The sequence below is a fragment of the Xiphophorus maculatus genome, chromosome 14 (genome assembly GCF_002775205.1).
Source record: "Xiphophorus maculatus strain JP 163 A chromosome 14, X_maculatus-5.0-male, whole genome shotgun sequence".
NCBI lineage: Eukaryota > Metazoa > Chordata > Actinopteri > Cyprinodontiformes > Poeciliidae > Xiphophorus > Xiphophorus maculatus.
In genome coordinates, this window is record NC_036456.1 from 8,309,007 (window position 1) to 8,328,410 (window position 19,404).

At 42.1% G+C, this 19,404-nt stretch overlaps 1 protein-coding gene across 6 annotated transcripts in view; it reads left to right on the plus strand.

The window, feature by feature from the left end:
- Positions 1-19,079, plus strand: part of col4a6 (collagen type IV alpha 6 chain) — a 123,756-nt gene extending 104,677 nt beyond the window's left edge. For 5 of the 6 annotated variants that reach the window (XM_023346026.1, XM_023346031.1, XM_023346027.1 and 2 more), the window contains 24 exons: positions 473-544; positions 673-780; positions 1,548-1,766; positions 1,905-2,063; positions 2,510-2,518; positions 6,129-6,299; positions 6,382-6,525; positions 6,640-6,753; positions 7,433-7,614; positions 7,700-7,763; positions 7,851-7,925; positions 8,856-8,963; positions 9,062-9,169; positions 9,243-9,314; positions 10,798-10,917; positions 11,002-11,118; positions 11,193-11,354; positions 11,466-11,564; positions 11,670-11,816; positions 13,372-13,488; positions 13,904-14,095; positions 15,656-15,827; positions 15,924-16,038; positions 16,431-19,079. In XM_023346026.1, coding sequence (XP_023201794.1) covers positions 473-544; positions 673-780; positions 1,548-1,766; positions 1,905-2,063; positions 2,510-2,518; positions 6,129-6,299; positions 6,382-6,525; positions 6,640-6,753; positions 7,433-7,614; positions 7,700-7,763; positions 7,851-7,925; positions 8,856-8,963; positions 9,062-9,169; positions 9,243-9,314; positions 10,798-10,917; positions 11,002-11,118; positions 11,193-11,354; positions 11,466-11,564; positions 11,670-11,816; positions 13,372-13,488; positions 13,904-14,095; positions 15,656-15,827; positions 15,924-16,038; positions 16,431-16,691 — 3,107 coding nt within the window. In that variant the 3' untranslated portion in view covers positions 16,692-19,079. The remainder of the gene's footprint in view (positions 1-472; positions 545-672; positions 781-1,547; positions 1,767-1,904; positions 2,064-2,509; positions 2,519-6,128; positions 6,300-6,381; positions 6,526-6,639; positions 6,754-7,432; positions 7,615-7,699; positions 7,764-7,850; positions 7,926-8,855; positions 8,964-9,061; positions 9,170-9,242; positions 9,315-10,797; positions 10,918-11,001; positions 11,119-11,192; positions 11,355-11,465; positions 11,565-11,669; positions 11,817-13,371; positions 13,489-13,903; positions 14,096-15,655; positions 15,828-15,923; positions 16,039-16,430) is intronic. The other variant, XM_023346029.1, reaches the window with a different exon arrangement.
- The last annotated feature ends 325 nt before the right edge of the window (positions 19,080-19,404 follow it).

Sequence of the window (19,404 nt, forward strand, 5' to 3'; positions counted from 1 at the left end):
CATCCTCAGACGCCCTCCCAGCCCGGACGCAAACCGTTTAACCTACCAGCTCCTCATTTTCGACCCGCAGCTTTGACTCAAACAGTTTGCTACTAACAATGTTTGCCCTCGCTGCCCTCACGGCTAAAAGCTGAAATTAACCCTATCAAGTAACGCATGAATGGAAGCTGGACTGACAACCTGCACTGCAAACAGAGGAGCTATTCATCTGAACTTGGACTGAGTGATTGTTGACATGTGAGGGGATTCTAGTTACCAGTCAGTTTAGTTGTGAGCTCTTATTTTGGTAGATTTCTGTCGTATGATTCTTTTGTAAATGAGCAGGTACGATTTTCTTGTAGATAAGTTGTTAAGTGTGTATTTATTTACAAAATTAAAGGGAACTCTAACTGATAAATCCCATTTTGTTTCCTCTAAATGAGTATTATGGTACTTAAGGTGTGAGTACTAACCTGTATGTGACCACTACCAGGCGATAGTCAACCTTGCATCACATATGGTGAACCTGGAGAAAAAGGTTATCCTGGCAGTTCTGGACGACCAGGTAACAATAATTCTTATCATTTCTATATTAATATGATAACTGTTTAAGTTGGTGCCTTTGGAGAGGCTCGCATGTCTGCCGGAGAAACGACTTTGTTTGAGTCTAGCTCAACCCGGTTTGTGTCTCAGGCCCCCCAGGTCCGCCCGGCTTCCCGGGATCCTTTGGAAGGCGAGGGTCTATTGGCCCCAAGGGAGAGAAGGGAGATCCTGGTTTTGGAGGCCAACCAGGACCACAAGGTAAGCTGGTGCTGCTTAGGGCTCCACCATGAGCTGTAGTCCACGAGATGGTCGGAAAGATTTTGTGAGTAACAAGTGAAATTTGACTAAATACGTCAACCAATCAGTGATGAAAACCTCCAGGTTCAGTTTGCTAGAACTTGCTTGTAGGACAAACTAAACTTTTGTACTTGGACACGAATGGATACAGTTGAAACCAGAAGTTTACTTACACAAAATAAAAAGGCTTGCACCTTTCTCCGCTCCTATTGTGCAGAAAGGCCCAGCAGGGGGCGTCGGAGCCCCCGGCTATCGGCTTTCCTGCACCTTTTCTCTCAATGTCTGAACGTAAATCTGACCAAACTTCTTTCTGGAAGGAAACCCAAAACGTTTGACCCAAGAAATGCAGTTTAAAAGAGTTATTAGTTATTTTTACAACTGATAAATGTATTTCAACTTCTGAATTTGAAGAAAGTTAGTTGTTCTCAGTAAGTATTCTGGTTTTTAGCAAGTAGAAATAATGTTGGTCATTATAAACAACCTAAAACAGCAGAACTTTGGTTTGAGAAGTGGAGCCTTAAAATACTATAAATAAAAGTATTTCTATGAATAAACATTATTCATTAGTTGGATAATCTGTCTTTTGAGATTTTTTTCTAGGGTCAAATAGCAGCACTGAGTTAACAAATACTTAATTACACATAAAAAACTACACGGAAAATAATTACAAATAATAAGATTTCTGGAATATGTTAATATTTTCCCTACTGCTCCACCCTTTCCTGCAGGATTCCCTGGACCCAGAGGAGATCGCGGAGTTCCAGGTACTCCGGGAGTTGACTACGATGGGCCCAAGGGGAAAGACGGCCTTCCAGGACTTCCTGGACCCAAAGGCCAGCCTGGAGAAGTCCTGGGAGCAAGACCTGGAGATCCAGGAGTGGCTGGCATACCTGGTGCAAACGGAGACAAGGGCCAGCCAGGGAGTCCAGGAACACCCGGATCACCCGGTGGGTCTCAGAGGGAGCCACTGGAATGATAAACTCACATATTTATTATTATTATTATTATTATGACTATTAATGGAGTTGCAGCAGTTAATGTCAGTAGCAAGTTAAAGAAATATCTCCATATTTTTCCATCTTCAGGCTTCGATGGACGGCCTGGTGCTTCCGGTCTGAAGGGAGAGCGTGGAGTGGATGGCCGGCCGGGTATTCCTGGTCTTCCCGGACTTCCAGGTGGCTCAACCAATCCCCTCCCCGGTCCACCCGGATTTCCCGGCAGCAAAGGACTCATCGGCCCACTAGGTGAGGAACAATGTTACCTTCATCTACACAAAATCTCCAAATCACTGCCAAGAACTCTGATGGGTTTTTTTTTCTTTAGGTAAAGTTTTTCTCTAGGTCGACTTTTCAGGTGGAATTGAAATAAAAATTTTAAAAAATTTCTGATTTGGTCTCAGCTAACGTTTTCACCTCTCATCCCTCCAGTCTCCCCAGTGTCCGTCCGTCCTTCTCGTTTCTCATCGTATTCCCTTTGCATCCTGCATCAGACGGCATGTTATTGTCTTGTGGACTCAAGTTCTCCGTTTTACCCAACAAATTGTTTGTTTTTGTATCTCTCCTTGTTCCATTTTTTTTTGTTTACCCCTTCTACCATCCTTTCCTTTTCTACATGCACCACCACCATCACCTCCATGCATCCTCTCCATCTCTCCACCTTTTACTTCTTGGTGCTGGGTCATTCGATGTAGGCTGCCCAGGTGAGACACTCTCTCCCCATTCATCCATTGCCCACCTTTTTATTTCATTTATTTATTTTTTTTAACTGTCCTCTCCATCCTTTGCTTTAATTGTCCGCATGCTTCTGCTGCTCACGCCTTAAACCCTAAAACCGCCTGCAGGCCTTTTATCACCACGCGACAAACAAATGTCCATCTGCACAAACTAGGAAGTCTGTTCTTGGAGGGTGTTTGTTTCAGTCAAAAATTACCAAAGAAGTTGTTTTACTCGAGCTAATTTAGCAGTTTCTCACAGGACGAGTAGTCGAACCCGCAACCCGAGGCGTCGCGGGTTCGACTCGAGCTTCGTCCGGCTTCGTGTCGATGTTCGACTACCGACCTTTGTGTCGGTGTGTGAGTGTGTTCGTGTTTGGTCGCTGCGTCTCCATCACAGGCATGCGCAAAACTTTGTCGATATCCCGCTAGTGTCGAAAAAGCCCAATTTTGCAGGCGCGGTGTTTCCGTTAAATAGGAAACGGAATTAAAGTCGCGCATGAAGCCATCATCATCCTCCTAACACTCCCTTTGTGGCTTGCAAACATGTGGTTGTTGATCACATGACTCGTGTGATGACTCAGTTTTCATTTTCTTTGCAGTTTTGGGAAACAAACCTAGCGGCAAAACGTTTTAGCGAAAAATGACAGTTTTTTTTTTCGAAACTGGCATTCCGTTAAGCGAATTTATCTTCAAAGTGTCAAATTGTGCAATTATGTGATCAATGGAAACGCAGCTTGTGAGTGCGACTGTGTTAATATGGCTCTAGTGTAAAACGTTTGTGTTATTTTTATAACTAGACTAGACAAACACAATGAAAATTCACTCCATTTACTTAGATTACACAAGAAGAAGTTATTTTTGAAGTCTTTTTTTTGGGTCAGAAATTCAGGGTGTCTTAATTCTGCTTTTGATATTTCAGTGGGTTTTTGGCTATTCCAATGCTTAGTTGGAGTTTAATACAGATTCTTTCAAGTCACAGTTGTGCCCCTTTAAAGCTGCAGTATGTAACTTTTATTGAAATATGTTTTTTCCATATTTATTAAAACTATCACCATGTCAAGACAGTAAGGTATTAGATTACCTGTGAAAAAATCAAGCTAATCCACCTCCTGCAAGGCTTCTGCAAAACTGTGTCGCTTCTGGTCAGGAACAACCAATCAGAGCCAGGAGGAGGGATTGATGGCTTCGGGTTCTGATTGGTTGTTTCAGCAGCTAGTACTGGTGGCGTTGAGAGAAGAAAATGTTGTTGTTGTTTTTTTTTTACAGATTATCTCTCATATACTGTCACAACTTAATGATAATTGTAACAAGTATTTAAAAAAAACTAATTTTTTAATAAAAGATACGTACAGCAGCTTTAAACGAGTCGTCAAGAAAGAGCTAACGAAGACGTAGAGCAGGTCTGAAGTATGTCTGCAGTGTGCAGGTTTCTGACCTGGACGTTGTCTCAAAAGGGAAGGAGTTGACCCCACTCCCACTCCACTCAAAGACTCACTCCAGGTTTTGACTGAAGATGGATATTTTATTTGTGAGAGCTTCCGAGACAAAATAATCCCTGGAAGTATGTGCTTGCTTTTACCGTTCCGCTAAGATGTGCACATAAATTCATCATGAGCTTAACTATTATCACAGTAACGAGTCACTATTGCTTCGGACTGTTCAGTTTCCTGAAAGCAACAAACAAAACCTCCAGAAATTGATTTTCAACATTCGTTGGATAAATGGATGTTGTATTCAAATGTTCAATTCAATTAGGAAAATGAACGTTTTCGAATATCAAAACAACTATTTTGATGATCAGATCTTTATTTTCATGATGAATTTATGTAAAGAGTATGGAACGGTGTGTTATTTTGTTTTTTTTGGGGGGGGGTTTGCTGCCAGATCTAACCCACATGTTTCAGTTTTACACCTAATCAGTACCAAATATTGTTTTAGTTGTTGTTTTTGTTGTTGCTGGGTCACATTCAGTAGGTGTGTTTACCAAGAGACTTTTGCTCAAATGCTATTTAGTTTCATCGCTGCTGCCAAAGCTTTTTTTTTTTTTTTTGCACTCTTAATTAGAAAGACTTGTTATTTTCAGCACATCTAAACTCATGGCAATTTTAGCTTAGTCTGACATCTACTAACGTTGCATTGCAGATGTGCTGAAAACGAGTTCTGTGGCGTTTTTTGTTTTGTTTAAGAACATTAAACTTTAGCTGTTAGAGGGGCAGCTCAGTCACTACTGGAGACCCCAGGTGGCGGAGCCGCGCTAATACAGGCTGGAACTGCACTCAGAGACGGCTCAAGTACGTAACCACCACAGATGCACTGATTCCGCTTTTCCGGGATTTATACAATATTTTAGAAGTGTCTAATTTGCCACCTGAGAGCTTTTGTTGTCACCATAATGGATGAATTAAAACAAATGGTTAAGATGTTCGACACGACACATGTTTGAGGAATTTTGTCACTGAAAGGCAGATTTCTGAGAGTTTTCTTTTGTAGCAGAGAGACAGAATCAGCTACCAATCCAAAACAAAGAAGATAATTATGTAAATGGCAAACCATGAGTAAAATGCGTGTTTTTGGCCTTTTTGTCAATGACATTGCCAAAATCCTCGCTGCAAATACACATCAAATATGTTGATCAAAGTTTCATTGAATCAACGCTACCCAGGTGGGTCTTCAGCCTTGATTTTAAAGGAACTCTGTGTTTCGGGTGCTTTGCGGTTTTCTGGAAGTCGGTTCCAGATTCGCGGTGCGTAGAAGCTGAATGCTGCTTCTCCGTGTTTCTGTTTCTGGGGATGCAGAGCAGACCAGAACCAGAATAAAATACACTTTGAGTTGTATCTAACATGTTCCATTTACAAAAATATAAATTTTTCATTGAAAATCTCATCCCAATAAACGACAGAGAGTGCTCACGCGTCAGCTCCGTTTGCAGCAGGACCAAATTTGTAACACTGCTACAATTTGTGGCCGCACAAAACAGCCTCTGGGCGCACATCAGAATAAAAGCTTCTCTCAAAGCTAGCAACGCCATATGCTAAAGACTCATTGCTGCTAGCAAGAAACGGCCTGTTTTATTACATTGTGCTCACAAATTGGAACAGGATTAAGAGTCTGATTCCAACTTCCTGCTGGGAAATTGGTGCATCTGTGTAAGTTGCTCACTTGTTTCAATAACTGCTTAACCACCGGAAACCTCTGGATACCTTCTGTATCCAAATGAAGCGCATCATGCTTATGTCTGTGTAATGTAGCGCAGCTGGGGCAAAATATAGACTGTAAAAACCAAAAAAACAATGTAAGAAATAAATTACATTGTTTCCTGCAGTCTGCCACGCAGCCAGCGAGTGTTGATACTTAGACGCAAAGTGATTGTTGAGTTGATTTCTGCTGTATTTTCTTTGTAAACTTAATTCATTGGAGGTAAGTTGATGCATTCTGAAGAAGGTAAGTTTTTATTTGTTTTATTTATTTTTTACTTCTTGGACTCATTTGTTCCAGATCTAAATAAGTTGCATATTAAGTTTTTATCATTTATTCAGATTCCCGGAAGTTGAGCCTGGTCTAATCCGTTCTCATCCCCACCCTCCGCCTTCGTCAGGTAATCCCGGTCGAAAAGGTGAGCGAGGAGATCGAGGATTCCCGGGCCCCGCTGGAATGAAAGGAACCCCGGGGTTCCCTGGTGAAAACGGAGGAACAGGTCCGAGGGGACCCCCTGGACTGCCAGGCCCGGGAACCATTCCTGGAAGACCCGGAACGCCGGGAAGAAAGGGTAGGGAGGACAGGATCCGCTTACCGGTCCATTCCTCACTTGCGCAGTCCATATCAGTAAAAAGGTTCGGTCTAATCTGCAGGTGAAAGAGGATTCTCGGGACTGACGGGTTTCCCCGGACGACCGGGTCGTCCCGGAAATCCAGGATTTCCCGGTGAGAAAGGGTTTCCTGGAGACCGTGGGAGAGATGGGTTTCCTGGCGGTCCTGGACGGTTTGGACTGAAAGGTGAACATCAGAGGGATGGGGATGATGACTGTTTGGCTTGAAATCACACGAAGGATGACCTCAATCGACAGAGAGCGGTAAAAATAACCAAACGCGTTCCTTTACCCCCCACAGGTGACGGAGGAGACCCAGGCCGCCCTGGTCTTCCAGGCTCCGCTCCTATTGTGCAGAAAGGCCCAGCAGGGGGCGTCGGAGCCCCCGGCTATCAGGGCTTTCCTGGACCTAGAGGTAGGAAATAAAACAACTGTTCATTTCCTTCAAATACCCAAGAACATCTTCCTACTTCAGAAGACTTTGTTATCCATGAAACTCTAGACTAAATTATATCTCCGTTATAGAAGTGGGTAGAGTAGCCAAAAACTTTACTCAAGTAAGATTAGCACTACTTCAACATGTTTTTACTCAAGTAAAAGTAAAAAGTAACCATCCAAGAAGAGTAAGAGTAAAAAAAAGTATTTGGTAAAAAGCCTACTCAAGTGCCGAGTAACTGATTGAAACATAAATTAATTAATATTCAAAACATTATGCAGTGTAAGAAAGTTTATTTACTATTATTAAATACTCATATTATTATTTACTATTAATCTTACAAAGTTTGACTGTTTTTTTCTTTTTTCAAGTTTTTATTTTCCTAAAGGACGAGTTATACCTGGCTGTTTTTGTCTTTGCAAACATTTCCACAGAGCAGGAAACACACAAAATCAGATTTTCTGTGGTTTGATAAACTCATGGTGTGAAGGAAAAGATTATTTGTATTTTGAAAATGAACTATTTTGACTGAGTTTATGAATATGTGGTGAGTTTAGGAAACGGTGTCAACACTGAGAAAATTTATTTACCAGTTTTTGTTTAAGCTGACTGAGTTTCCATCTTCCATAAATGCCATCCCTCCTCGTTGGGTTTCCAGGTGACAAGGGTCTCCCAGGCCTGCCTGGTCGTCCGGGCTCTCCGGGACGTCCCGGTTTCCCCGTGGACAGCAAAGGCCAGGCCGGACAGCCGGGTTTCCCCGGGCGGCCCGGCCAGCCGGGCTTCCCTGGAACAAAGGGGGAAGGAGGAATCATGGGATTCCCAGGCATGACGGGAGAGAGGGTGAGGAGAAACAGTCCTGTTCCTCATATAAGCGTCCAGCACAATCAAGGTGGTGGGGCTGAAGTTCTCATCGCTGCTTCTTCAGGGGGAAGACGGGTCGCCGGGATTCCCTGGAAGTCCTGGAGGATTCGGTCGACCCGGAGCAAAAGGTGAGCGCGGCGACTTTTCTTCAATCCACGCATCGGTTCTTGCTCATGAAGACGGTAAATAATCAGGACGCGCCGTTGGTTAATCAGGTCCACCTGGAGAGACGTTTGCCTATCCCGGAGCACCGGGAGTGAAAGGCCAGCCTGGTGATCCGGGTTTTCCGGGTAAGATTTGATTTTTCACTGCAAGGTAGGACTGGGCGAATTTTCTATGTGTGAAGGTTTCATTTGGGGTTTCCATAGTTCACAGTGAGGTCAACACGCCCCACAGGCGACCATTTTGTTTTACAAGCATAATTTACAGCTTGTATTTATTTTGACTTTAGATTTAGATCAACTCCCAGAAGGAATAATTGAAATAAAAGCAAGTTTTCAGAAAATATTTTCTGTCATTTTTAATTTGTTTTAAAGAAAAGAAAGTGAGGGAAAAATAATCTGAAATTGATATAGAACAAAAATTTTAGATTTTTTTTTACGCCATATTGCCCAACTCTAACACTTAGAAAGTTGTAACATAGAATTTCCTAACACTCCTGGATATCAGCTGATAGTACCTGCTTACATTTTACTGTCATATTCCTACATTGCAATACTTGTAACATTCTAATGACATGTTGGACAAAAATCAAGAAATAAATTCATATAGCGATACAAAATCAAATCTCTGAACTGCTCAATAGCAACAAACGGACCTGTTATAATTTTATTTTAATCTTGTATATTTTTTAAATGTACAAGTTTTGTTTTGGGTGTTTTGTAGTCAGACAATGTTTTATTAAAATATTATAGGGAGGAAAATCCTCAAAGCATAAAACATTAAAAAATAGAAAAGTAAAAAACTAAAATATACTGTATATTCATATAATGGCTGTTTTGTAGCTTCAACCTATAGAATTCTGAATCTCCTCATTTTTTATTTATCAGAATAGTTTGACCCAACTCCGTTTTTTACAAAAGTTAAACGGGTCACATTTCATTCAAACGTCACAGTAAAAGAAACATCTTCATATTTGTCCTTTAAGTTCTGCTGATGGAGCAGCTGTTTCAATAAATCAAGAAGGCCTCCCAGTAAACGGTGACCTAACGTTTCTCTAGGCCCTCGAGGCATCGACGGTTCCCTTGGCGACAGCGGCTTTCCAGGACGCCGAGGTTCTGATGGACAAAAGGGCAGTCCCGGTGTAACGGGGCGTCCCGGAACGATGGGTGAGACACGAACCCCGAAGACGAAGCTGATGAAGGACGACTCGATGTACTTTGTCCGTTGGAGGACGGTAGTTATGTTGTCACTCAATTTCCTGTAGGTCCACCTGGGTTCCAGGGGCCGCGGGGTCAGCCCGGATTCCCTGGGAGACAAGGACCAGACGGATCCCCGGGATTGCCCGGAGGTCCAGGTGGCCTCGGTTTTAAAGGTAACATGAAAGCGAACGTCAGTTTCACGATGCGGTCATTTCAGTAGACGCTCTCACGATGCGTTCTTCACAGGTTTGTCTGGAGCGCCGGGGCTGGACGGGCTCAATGGCCTCGCCGGTCCAAAAGGCCCTCCTGGAATCCCAGGCAAGAACACACAAGCTCCCACTTTAGCTAGACTATTACATCCAAGCTGTAACACATTTTTGAACCTCCAGACCTTCCCTTAAATCACACAACCAAAACATTTAATACAGAGAAAAGATTTCATGGTTAAATCTCCATTGATGGACTCAAAGGACTCAAAACTCAACACAAATAGCAACAAATACTAAAATGACTGTTAGTAGATTTAGATGAAATTTTGTTTTGGAGCGACCCAGCTAGAATCCTGCTTTGAATCTAAGAGCAAAATCTAAAATACACGTAGAAATGGGCTATATAGAGATGTTTCTTTTTTTTTAAATGATTCTCCTTTTACACTTCTGGCCATGTCCTTTACCTATTAGTAATAAAGTTTTTTCAGTAGTCTAAAATCATCCCAATAAGCGTTTCAATATATTCCAATGTCAAGAAAAAGTTTGTTTCATTCAGTGATTCAATTAAAGCAGTAAAAACGTTTGTTTAGGCTCAACACGCACAGACTCGGTTCCATGCACAGACTTTTCCATCCACAAAAGCCACAACAACGTCAGTTTGAGAACAAACATTACATTTTATTGAGCGACATCGTCAAAAATATCGGTATGCATCGCACGAGTTGGTCAATGTTCCACTGATTATGGTTCAAAGGCAACTCTAAAACAGAAGGCATCGGGGCGAGCCTCTTGCTTTTGAGCTCAATGACCGTGATCGTCATCCAGGGTACCGGTACCACTAGCTACACAGATACACACACACACACACACACACACAAGGAGGAGGATGCTCTCACATCAGTGGGAACTTGAGTGGATGGAGATAATTCCCAGTTACAGTTCATGAAAGCCTCACAACGAGATCAGAGCGACACCATGCTGACACGGCATGGTGCATTTCCTTAATTTCTTGCTTTTCTCTCTCTCTTTCTACCAAAAACCGGATCACAAAAGTCTCTTTGCTTTCGTCTCAACCGGCACGTTTTTTTTTTTTGTTTTTTTTTAAGGGCAGTTTTGTTTACAGAGACTTCATGATTCATTTTATTTGTAGTTTCTGTTGGTTTGTTTATTTACTTTGGATATTTAAAATCCGGATCCAGAGTTAAATATCCATTAGAATTGAAAGATTATTGATCTTTCAGGATGTTTAGTTGCGTTATAATGCCATTACGATTATATTACTTGAAAATTGTCTCAAAATAACAATATTATCGTTTATCGCAATAAAGTCTGAGACAATTTATCGTCTGGCAAAATTTATCATTACAGGCTTAAATATAGTTATTTTTTCTTTTTCTTTAGTGTTTATCACATTTTACTTGATGTGACTGCGACTATGTTTTTATTTCCTGTTAACTATTTATGTGACGGAGCAAAACACACCAAAAATCTTACAGGAATATTGAATTAACAGGCAAAGCTCTGCAAATCAGCAGTGGAACTGCTGATTTGCAGAGCTTTGCAGACATGACACACGATCCGTTTCCATCCAGGTATGACGATAGGGGGTAACCCAGGCCTCCGCGGTGCGCCGGGACAGAAAGGAGAGAGAGGCGTTTCCTTCCCTGGACAACCAGGCTTCCCTGGATCAAAAGGACTGAGAGGAGATTCGGGTGAGTTTTAGATCAGAAAAAAATCCAAAAAGGCAATCAAATGTAAGACAAAGTATGAACGCTGGCTTTTGTTTTGGACGTCAGGAACTGTTGGAGCTCCAGGGTTCCCTGGATTACCCGGACCTCCTGGTCCGAGTACTTCATCAAACTTCCCGGGGCCTGTGGGAGACCCCGGACTTCCTGGATTGGATGGAGAATACGGTAAACACAGCTTCTTAATCTAGTTGCCTTGCTCTCTATGCCTAATCTCGTGACATTCTTTTTTCCAATCCCAGGTTTCCAGGGCCCTCCCGGTCCTCCTGGGCCACCGGGTCCGGGCACAGCACAGGGAGACACAGGAGACCCAGGGCTCCCAGGATTCCCTGGAATCCCCGGCCTGAAGGGAGAAGCAGGAAATCCCGGAGGCCCCGGATACCCCGGCTTCTCTGGCTTAAAAGGTGAAGAGAGGCTGGAAGCTGCTGCCCGCTCCTTCCACTACAACCGCATTTGTTGTCTTTCCTCCTCAAAACACAGCCTTAAATCTTGAAGCAAGCGGTTTTGCTTTTCAGGAGCTCCGGGTGACAACGGACTAAGCGGTGCTCCGGGTCAGAAAGGACTGCCCGGCGAGCCCGGATTCTACGGATTCAAAGGGCGTCCAGGATCACCGGGTGAGAGCGGGAACACCGTTCAGTTCCTGGTGATGTTCCCCCCTCTCATCTTCGTCATCCCTGCTCATCCCTTCATTCGTTTTGCTCTCCCTCCCTTCTTTTCAGGGCGACCTGGGCGTAAGGGTCCTCCCGCATTCTCAGTGCCGTACGTACCGGTACCTGGACCTCTTGGAGAGGTTGGTAGCCCCGGCTACACTGGACCACCCGGTGGTCCCGGAGAGCCCGGCCAGCCTGGTCTCAATGGACGTCCAGGTCAGTGACAGCCAGACAGTGTTAGATCATTTCTTTGCTGTTTGCTTCAAATCTTTAACACATTACCCAGATGAAGTGCTCGATTGTTGTCTTCAACCAGCGGCGGGCATGCTTCCGCTAACCCACTAATAGCACAGCTAATTTTTCGTTTAGCTCTTTTGCTAACTTTGTAAAGCGCATTTAGCTTCTCCTGAATGGAGTTGTCCAGAAAAATTCTAAAGCGCAAATTTACTTGGCCGTTTTGTCAACTTTCAATTGATGCAGTGCAGCAAATGGCGTTTATTCTGTTCCCATAATGCATCGCTGCAAAACTCCCTGTGTAGCACAACATTACATACTTTGATGTGAGTAATGACACATTTGGACCTGGGAGGGTCAGATGCTATGTTGCAGCACATGTTGTGTCATTGACATATGATTGGCGTCAACTTTAGTTGGACTTGATGTGCTTATTAAGTTTGTACAGGATTTTGGTGTTAGCACCAAGTGCTTTAGAGTTAGCATAGCTAACATTTTAGCTGGTGGTGCCCATCACCGTTCTCCACAACTTTGTGTTCATACAACTTAACCAAATGAAATATAATTTCCCGCTTGTTAACGTTGGAAAGTTGTACCATTTTAGTGTCAGCAGAGCTAATGCTTAGGGCTAGCAGAGCTGCCTTTTTAGCTAGTGGTGCTCATTTGTTTTCCAGCTGTGTTTTTGTACATCTTAAGCAAATGAAGTATAATTTCCCGCTTGTTAACTTTCGAGAGACACTAGATTACCTTTTAGCATCTGAACGTTTAGACACTACGCATTCAGAGTACAGTGGCTCGCTAAGGTATTCGTACTTCTTGTTTTTCAAATTTTTGCCTCTTACACCCACCAACCTCAGTTTATTCTAATGGGATTTTATGTAATAGAACAACATAAAGTTGTACATTGGAAAGTGCTGCATTCATTTCTGTACTTGGTACCACCTTTAGTTACACCTGAAAATCTTTTGATGTCTTTACCAACTTCACACGTGTTGGGACAAAAAAAAATCTTCCTCATTTTGTTTAGGATAGCTCTCTTGATTTGGACAGAGAGCTGCTTTTAACATGAAAGTCTTGCCACAGACTTTATGTTGCATTTAGGTCTGGACTTTGATTGGGATTCACCCAGAACGGCCCCAGTATTTATCTCCATTCATCTTTTCTCATCATCTCTGACCAGCTTCCTGTCCCTCCTGAAGGGAGACAGTCTCTATGCGTCACCTCGGGTGTGGTGTGTGCAGTCAGTGCTTTCCTCCTGACATCATTTTCTTGTGTCTTTGTTCTCATCTACCACATGTGTGCTGGGTCCCCAACACCGACTCTGGCAAACTTTCAGCAGGACCTTTTATGGCCTCTCGTGTCTGTTACTCTTACATCAAGGCCAGCCTTGTGGAATGCCTGACTATTATTGGTGCAAATATTTTTGCGTGACACTGTAATTGAGTATTTGTGGCAAAATTGAGCAACTGAATCACATTTAAAAGGACTCTGAAAATATGTACTTTTGTTGTGAATGGTAATTATTCCTCTGCCGCAGGTGTGAAGGGCCGTCCCGGCGCTGCGGGTGAGCTCGGCAGGACCGGACCGCCCGGTTTTCCTGGGCCGGTTGGGGATCCGGGCTTCCCTGGTTCCCAAGGGATCACTGGAGATCAAGGTCAGTTTGTTTGTTTTTGTTACAACCTTGATATTGACTTATAGACTTGCTAAATACAATTTAACACTCGCTTTCTAAAAATGTTTTTTTTTTCTTGATATGATTTGCTCTTTTATTGAGAGGCCTACAATAAAAACACGATTGAACAAATGCAGCAAAACATCTGATGGAATAATATCTAAAACCAAAATAAATGAAACTGATGAGGCAAAACATGAAATATCTCTCAAGTGAAATGGGAAATTACAAATTACAGTAATTTTGAGAGCGATATATATATATATATATATACTTTTTTCTTTTTGCAGCATCTTTTGTAAACATTTTTTGACTCTCTTCACACATATAAAAAACAAGATTACATGTGCATAAAGAGAAACCCTCGCTACCATCTGGTCACGTTTCTCTCTCGTAGGTTTTCCCGGAGCCATCGGTCGTCCCGGTATTCCCGGCGGCGTCGGCCGCAGCATCGGTGTCGGCTACACTCTGGTGAAGCACAGCCAGACCACCGATGTTCCCATGTGTCCCCAAGGCATGGATCAACTGTGGGAAGGATACAGCCTGCTGTACGTGGAGGGACAGGAGAAGGCACACAACCAAGACCTTGGTGTGTAAAGACTCGATTTCTCACTAAAACTTTGCAGCTCAACTATAAACTCCTCTTCATTCATGTTCCTAAATCCAGTGTTGTATAGTAACAAAGTAAAAATACTTCACTACTTTACTTAAGTATATTTTGGAGTACTTCATACTTTCCTCGAGTATGAAAATTTTTGATGACTTTCACTTTTACTTCACTATATTTCCGAACTTAATTGCGTACTTTTACTCCGATACATTTTCAATGTGTGGTTTAGTTACTCGTTACAAAAAAGCGAGAGAGAGAAACGCAAGTGTTTTGACCCCACCTACTGATTAGCAAGTAGCAAGTAGGCTACCGAACAAAGTCGGTAGCCTGCTTGCCTGGGCTTGTTCATCACCTCCAATAGGATACACCTGTTTCGCTTCTCCCATTAAACACAAAGCAAGTCTCGCAATCAGGAACAGCCACAAGGAGGAGGAGACGGAGACCACAACGACTGCAACTACGTCGGACACGGCTCCAGGGGAACCACCAGCTGGTGATAGGGTGACCAGACGTCCTCTTTTTCCCGGACATGTCCTACTTTTCAGACCTAAAAAGATGTCCGGGGGGAATTAAAAAATTGTCCGGGATTTTGGTCAATTGCCTCAAAACACATTACATAGCTTACAGTGCATTGTAGGGCACTGCGCACGGTGCTGCGTGTCACGTGATCCCTGAGCCGCGTCAGTGGGCAGCAGCCCCCCCCCCCCGCTCCAAAGTTTTCTGGGTTTTTTTTCTTTTGCATAATGACCAGTTGTGTGCACCACCTATTGACTGATTCACTGATTTGTGAAGTAGAGTAATCATAACAGCTCTTTTTCTTCATGTTGGCCGCATTTTCTGTACTATTTATTTTTCTCATTTTCAGCACTGACCTTACTTGAAGGGAAAACTTAAGGCTTACAAAAACTTTGTATTTTCTGTCCTGGAGGGTTTACTAAGAAGCTGGTTCAGTTGTAAAGCAGGTTAAGTTAACCTTGTGCTATAGGTAAAGCACCTAATTTTCTTAACTAAATGATGCCTGCAGGTATATCTATTAGCAGGTTTAATTTTGCCTGCACTTGGTTGTGTACATTATTTTAAGTGTATTTGGCAAGTTTACCAAAATATAAAAAATGTCATTCAAACTGCATTTGCTTTGTTTTACTTTTTACTTGTACTTTTCATTACATTACTTGAGTACATCCATTTTTACAGTACTTTCCATACTTAAGTACAAGAAGTTTCAGATACTTTAAGACTTTAACTCAAGTAACATTTCAGTCAGTGACTTCGACTTTTACCAAAGTCATATTTTGGAGAGGTACTTGTACTTTTACTTGACTCTGAGATTTCAGTACTTTATACAACACTGCCTAAATCTATTGAGTGTAGCAGATTAAATATTGCGAGGTTTTAAAACCTGAATGATCTCTAGATCTTGTTTCAAACATGCAATGTGGTACTGTAACAAATCTCGATTCTTCTGGACTGGTGTGTTGGTGTTCCAGTTTTGTAGCCACCAACCTGTTAACTTTGTGGGACCTCTCCCTGCCTCTCCAGGTCAGCCGGGTTCGTGCCTCCCCAGGTTCAACACCATCCCCTTCCTCTACTGCAACCCATCTGAGACCTGCTACTACGCGAGCCGCAACGACAAATCCTTCTGGCTCTCCACGACCGCGCCCATCCCCATGATGCCTGTGGCCGAGGAGCAGATCCGGCCTTACATCAGCAGGTGCTGTGCTCCGCCAGAGCTCATGTGTACTTCAGCAGACGTATGGCATTTATCGAGCATTAACCTCTTTTTGTTTGTTTTGTCCGAACCGTCCAGGTGTTCAGTGTGCGAGGCTCCGTCTCAGGCGGTGTCGGTCCACAGTCAGGACCTAACCATCCCTAACTGCCCACCCGGCTGGAGGAGTCTTTGGATCGGATATTCCTTCCTCATGGTAGGTCATTAACTGCAGACCAAACATGATTGAAAGGCTTGCCTCCAAAGGTTCTCCAGAGGTTACCTTGAGATTTCTTGTACATCAGTATAACCTCCAACTGAAGGAGGACTTCTTTCTTAATCAGAGAATCTTCTTGCATATTTTAAAAAAGGTTATGAACAGAATCGGTGACAAACGACAACCCTACTCTCGTCATAAATGATCCAGATTTTTATATATTTAGTACAAGTAATCCATGATTGTGTATATTAGTAATGATATCAAAGATACATTCCCTAATTGCTTGTAGACTCTAATATCATCAACATTTAAAGCCTCAGGCTAAACAGAAGCTATTCTGTTTTCAGCTAGTTTTGCTTATAGCTGTCCTTCCTTTTTTCCCGCCACAGCACACAGCAGCCGGCGCTGAGGGTGGCGGTCAGTCCCTGATGTCTCCCGGCTCTTGCCTGGAAGACTTCCGATCTACCCCCTTCATCGAGTGCAACGGCGCCAGGGGCACCTGCCACTACTTCGCCAGCAAGTACAGCTTCTGGCTCACCACAGTCGACCCCCGGCTGGAGTTCGGCGCGCCGACACAGCAGGAGACCCTGAAGGGCGGACAGGAACGCTTCAGGGTCAGCCGCTGCCAAGTCTGCAGCAAGATCTTGTAGCTGTCGAACAGAGAGGGGGGAAAAAACGCCAGGACTAGCACTTGATGGTGAACAAGAACATGCGACTGTCTTGAAAGGAAGAAGCCGTCTTTTCCGTTTTATCCCCTTTAGGAGCCTCAACGAAAGACGCTGGAGGGTTGATGTGGATAGAGAAGAGCAGCGGAGGGATTTCTTTCCTCTGGATTTACACTGACAATGGTGCTATTGTTGATGTTTGTGTTTATTTTGTGTCTGAATTCACGGTAGTTGGTTAGAATCATTCTCTGCTACCTCGAAGAGAGCCACCTCTTTATTTAGCTATGCACACACTCACGGAGGAACGAACCCTTCACACGTCTCAGCTCAGACGCATGCCGTTGCTGTAATTCATAGGTGAATAGCGAATAGTTTACTCTCTCCACTGAACTGTCGGTTTGTGCCCCATTCATGGCTATCAGGAAGACGTGACCCACAAAAACATGCTGGCGAGTTAGCATGTGCTGCAATACACAGCTAAAATGTTAGCTAGCGAGATTTGTTTGAGGGTGCAGATATTTAATATTAGAAGATTTCAGGCTTATTTTTATATTAATTTGTGTTCAACCAAGTTTTTTTTTCACTTTGTAAAACTTTTAGTTTTTGTTTAATTTGATTTGCAATCTGACAAGAAATGTCAAAATTGGTCATTTTTAAGGCTGGATGCCCTAAATAGAAGATCTACATTTAACTGTTGTCACCGTCGGATCTTCAAATTAGGTGTAATTTCTGCGTAAGGTAAATTTTATAGAACTCCAACTAATGCACTGAAAAATCACATGCTAACATGCTACTATGTGGCCTTGCTAACATGGTAAAGCATGTTAGCTAAAGCCATCTGAACAAAGCCACATGAACAAGACAATATCACGATCTTTACAGAACAAATAAAGAATTGAGCATTGAGAAGTCATGGGAAATCTTCATGCTTGTCTTTAGTGATATCTACAAATGATGTAGGAATATGTATGGCATTATAATTTTATAAAATGTGTAAAATCCAGACTGAAATTTGATCCAAATTTCCCTTGACAGTATAGGTTCTAAGTTCATTTCTACCCTTCCCTTTTTGTACAGAGAAACAATCAATTGCATATCAGTTTCTTTTTGTATGTACTTAAGTATACTCATGAATTTTAATATAAATAATCAAAAAAATTTTCAAATATTCTGTATAATTTAATTATGTTTCCTGAGGTCTTAATATTTCACCCTATTTCCATTTGTTTAGGTTTCTAGTCGCATCCGAACCAGCTGACCTACTTATGAAATATGAGATCTGGACTCCTGATCAAACCAAAGTATCTCTAAGTGAATCCTGCTGAAGGGTTTTATTTATTAGTCATTTTGTACTCAAAACAATTTGTAATTACAAAGGCACAAAATACAGAATATATCATTTAGTCCACATAGCATTTTTCAACAGATCACAATCATTTTTTGGTGTCAACTTCTGTTGAGCACCGTCGTTATTTAACAAACGAGCTGAAATATTTGAGATCGCTGTGCTCAAAATGATGAATAGTGACAGGAATAGTCTTAAAGAAACACCATTATTTGTGAGTTATTTTCTTAATTGAAACAAAAGCAAATCGGCACTTTTTCCCTCTAAGTGACACAAACGGAGAGTCCGCAAGAGTTTTAGATCAGAACAAACAACTGAGGGTGCACTGATGTGAATTCAGACGGGTCACAAGCCGAGCAAAGTGGGTCAATCTCAGCTTGTCATTGTATTGTGACCAAATTGTTACTTTTATTGAGCGTCTTTGGTGTTAAGTTTTTTTTTGACAAACGCAACAAACGCAATGCTGCTCTTTGTCTTCCAGCAGCATTTCCAGAAACAAAAAGGTTTTAAACTCTTGTTAGCGCTTTTGTTTTTTTTTTTCTTTGCTTTCGTGCTGTTTTTTCATATAAAAAAAGAGAAATTGTCAAATGTTCTGGTCACGTAACCACTATGACCACTGCATGTAGAATGTGTCTCGTCTGGTAGCACTGACATTTCACCTTTATTCTGCGCTTTTCATCAGCATTTGCTATTTTTGTCATCTAGATTGTAATTATTTTGTACTTGTGTCATAACACAACCCTCTGGTGTTATTTACCAACTATGGAGGCGATGAGAATATGATGTTCTGTACATTAAAGTTTATGGAGAAATGCTTATAGGAGTTTTTTGTTTGTTGTAATCACTGACTATTAAACAGTTGTTTGACCCAAATGTCCCATTCAGCATCATGTTTTAAGTGACTGAAGCAGAATAATAGTAATGTGGTTTTCCTCAAAGAAGACCCAGAACAACAGCAGAAAAAGGCAATTACTGGTGTATTATTTGGCCTCGCATATTTTCTAATAAATGTTTAAAAATGTCTCAGACATACTGTACATCATCATTATTGTTGTTGTTGGCACTGCTGGATGATCTGTGAATTCAAGCTTAAAACCAAAACTACTCGCAGCCCTCCCTTTATGTTTATCTGGTTTTACTTTTTAGTCGATGTAATTCAAACCAATTTCACCTTACATGAAGAAAAAGTCAGTTAACATAAAAAAATCATAAAGACATAATCGCATTATTACTATATAGTAAAATGGTAATTCTTGAAATTCATCAAAACTTGTACTATCCATGCATAAAAATTTTGCATACGCCAGAAAGAGAAATTACTGATAAAAAATTATTAGTCTTGTCTGTATGAAA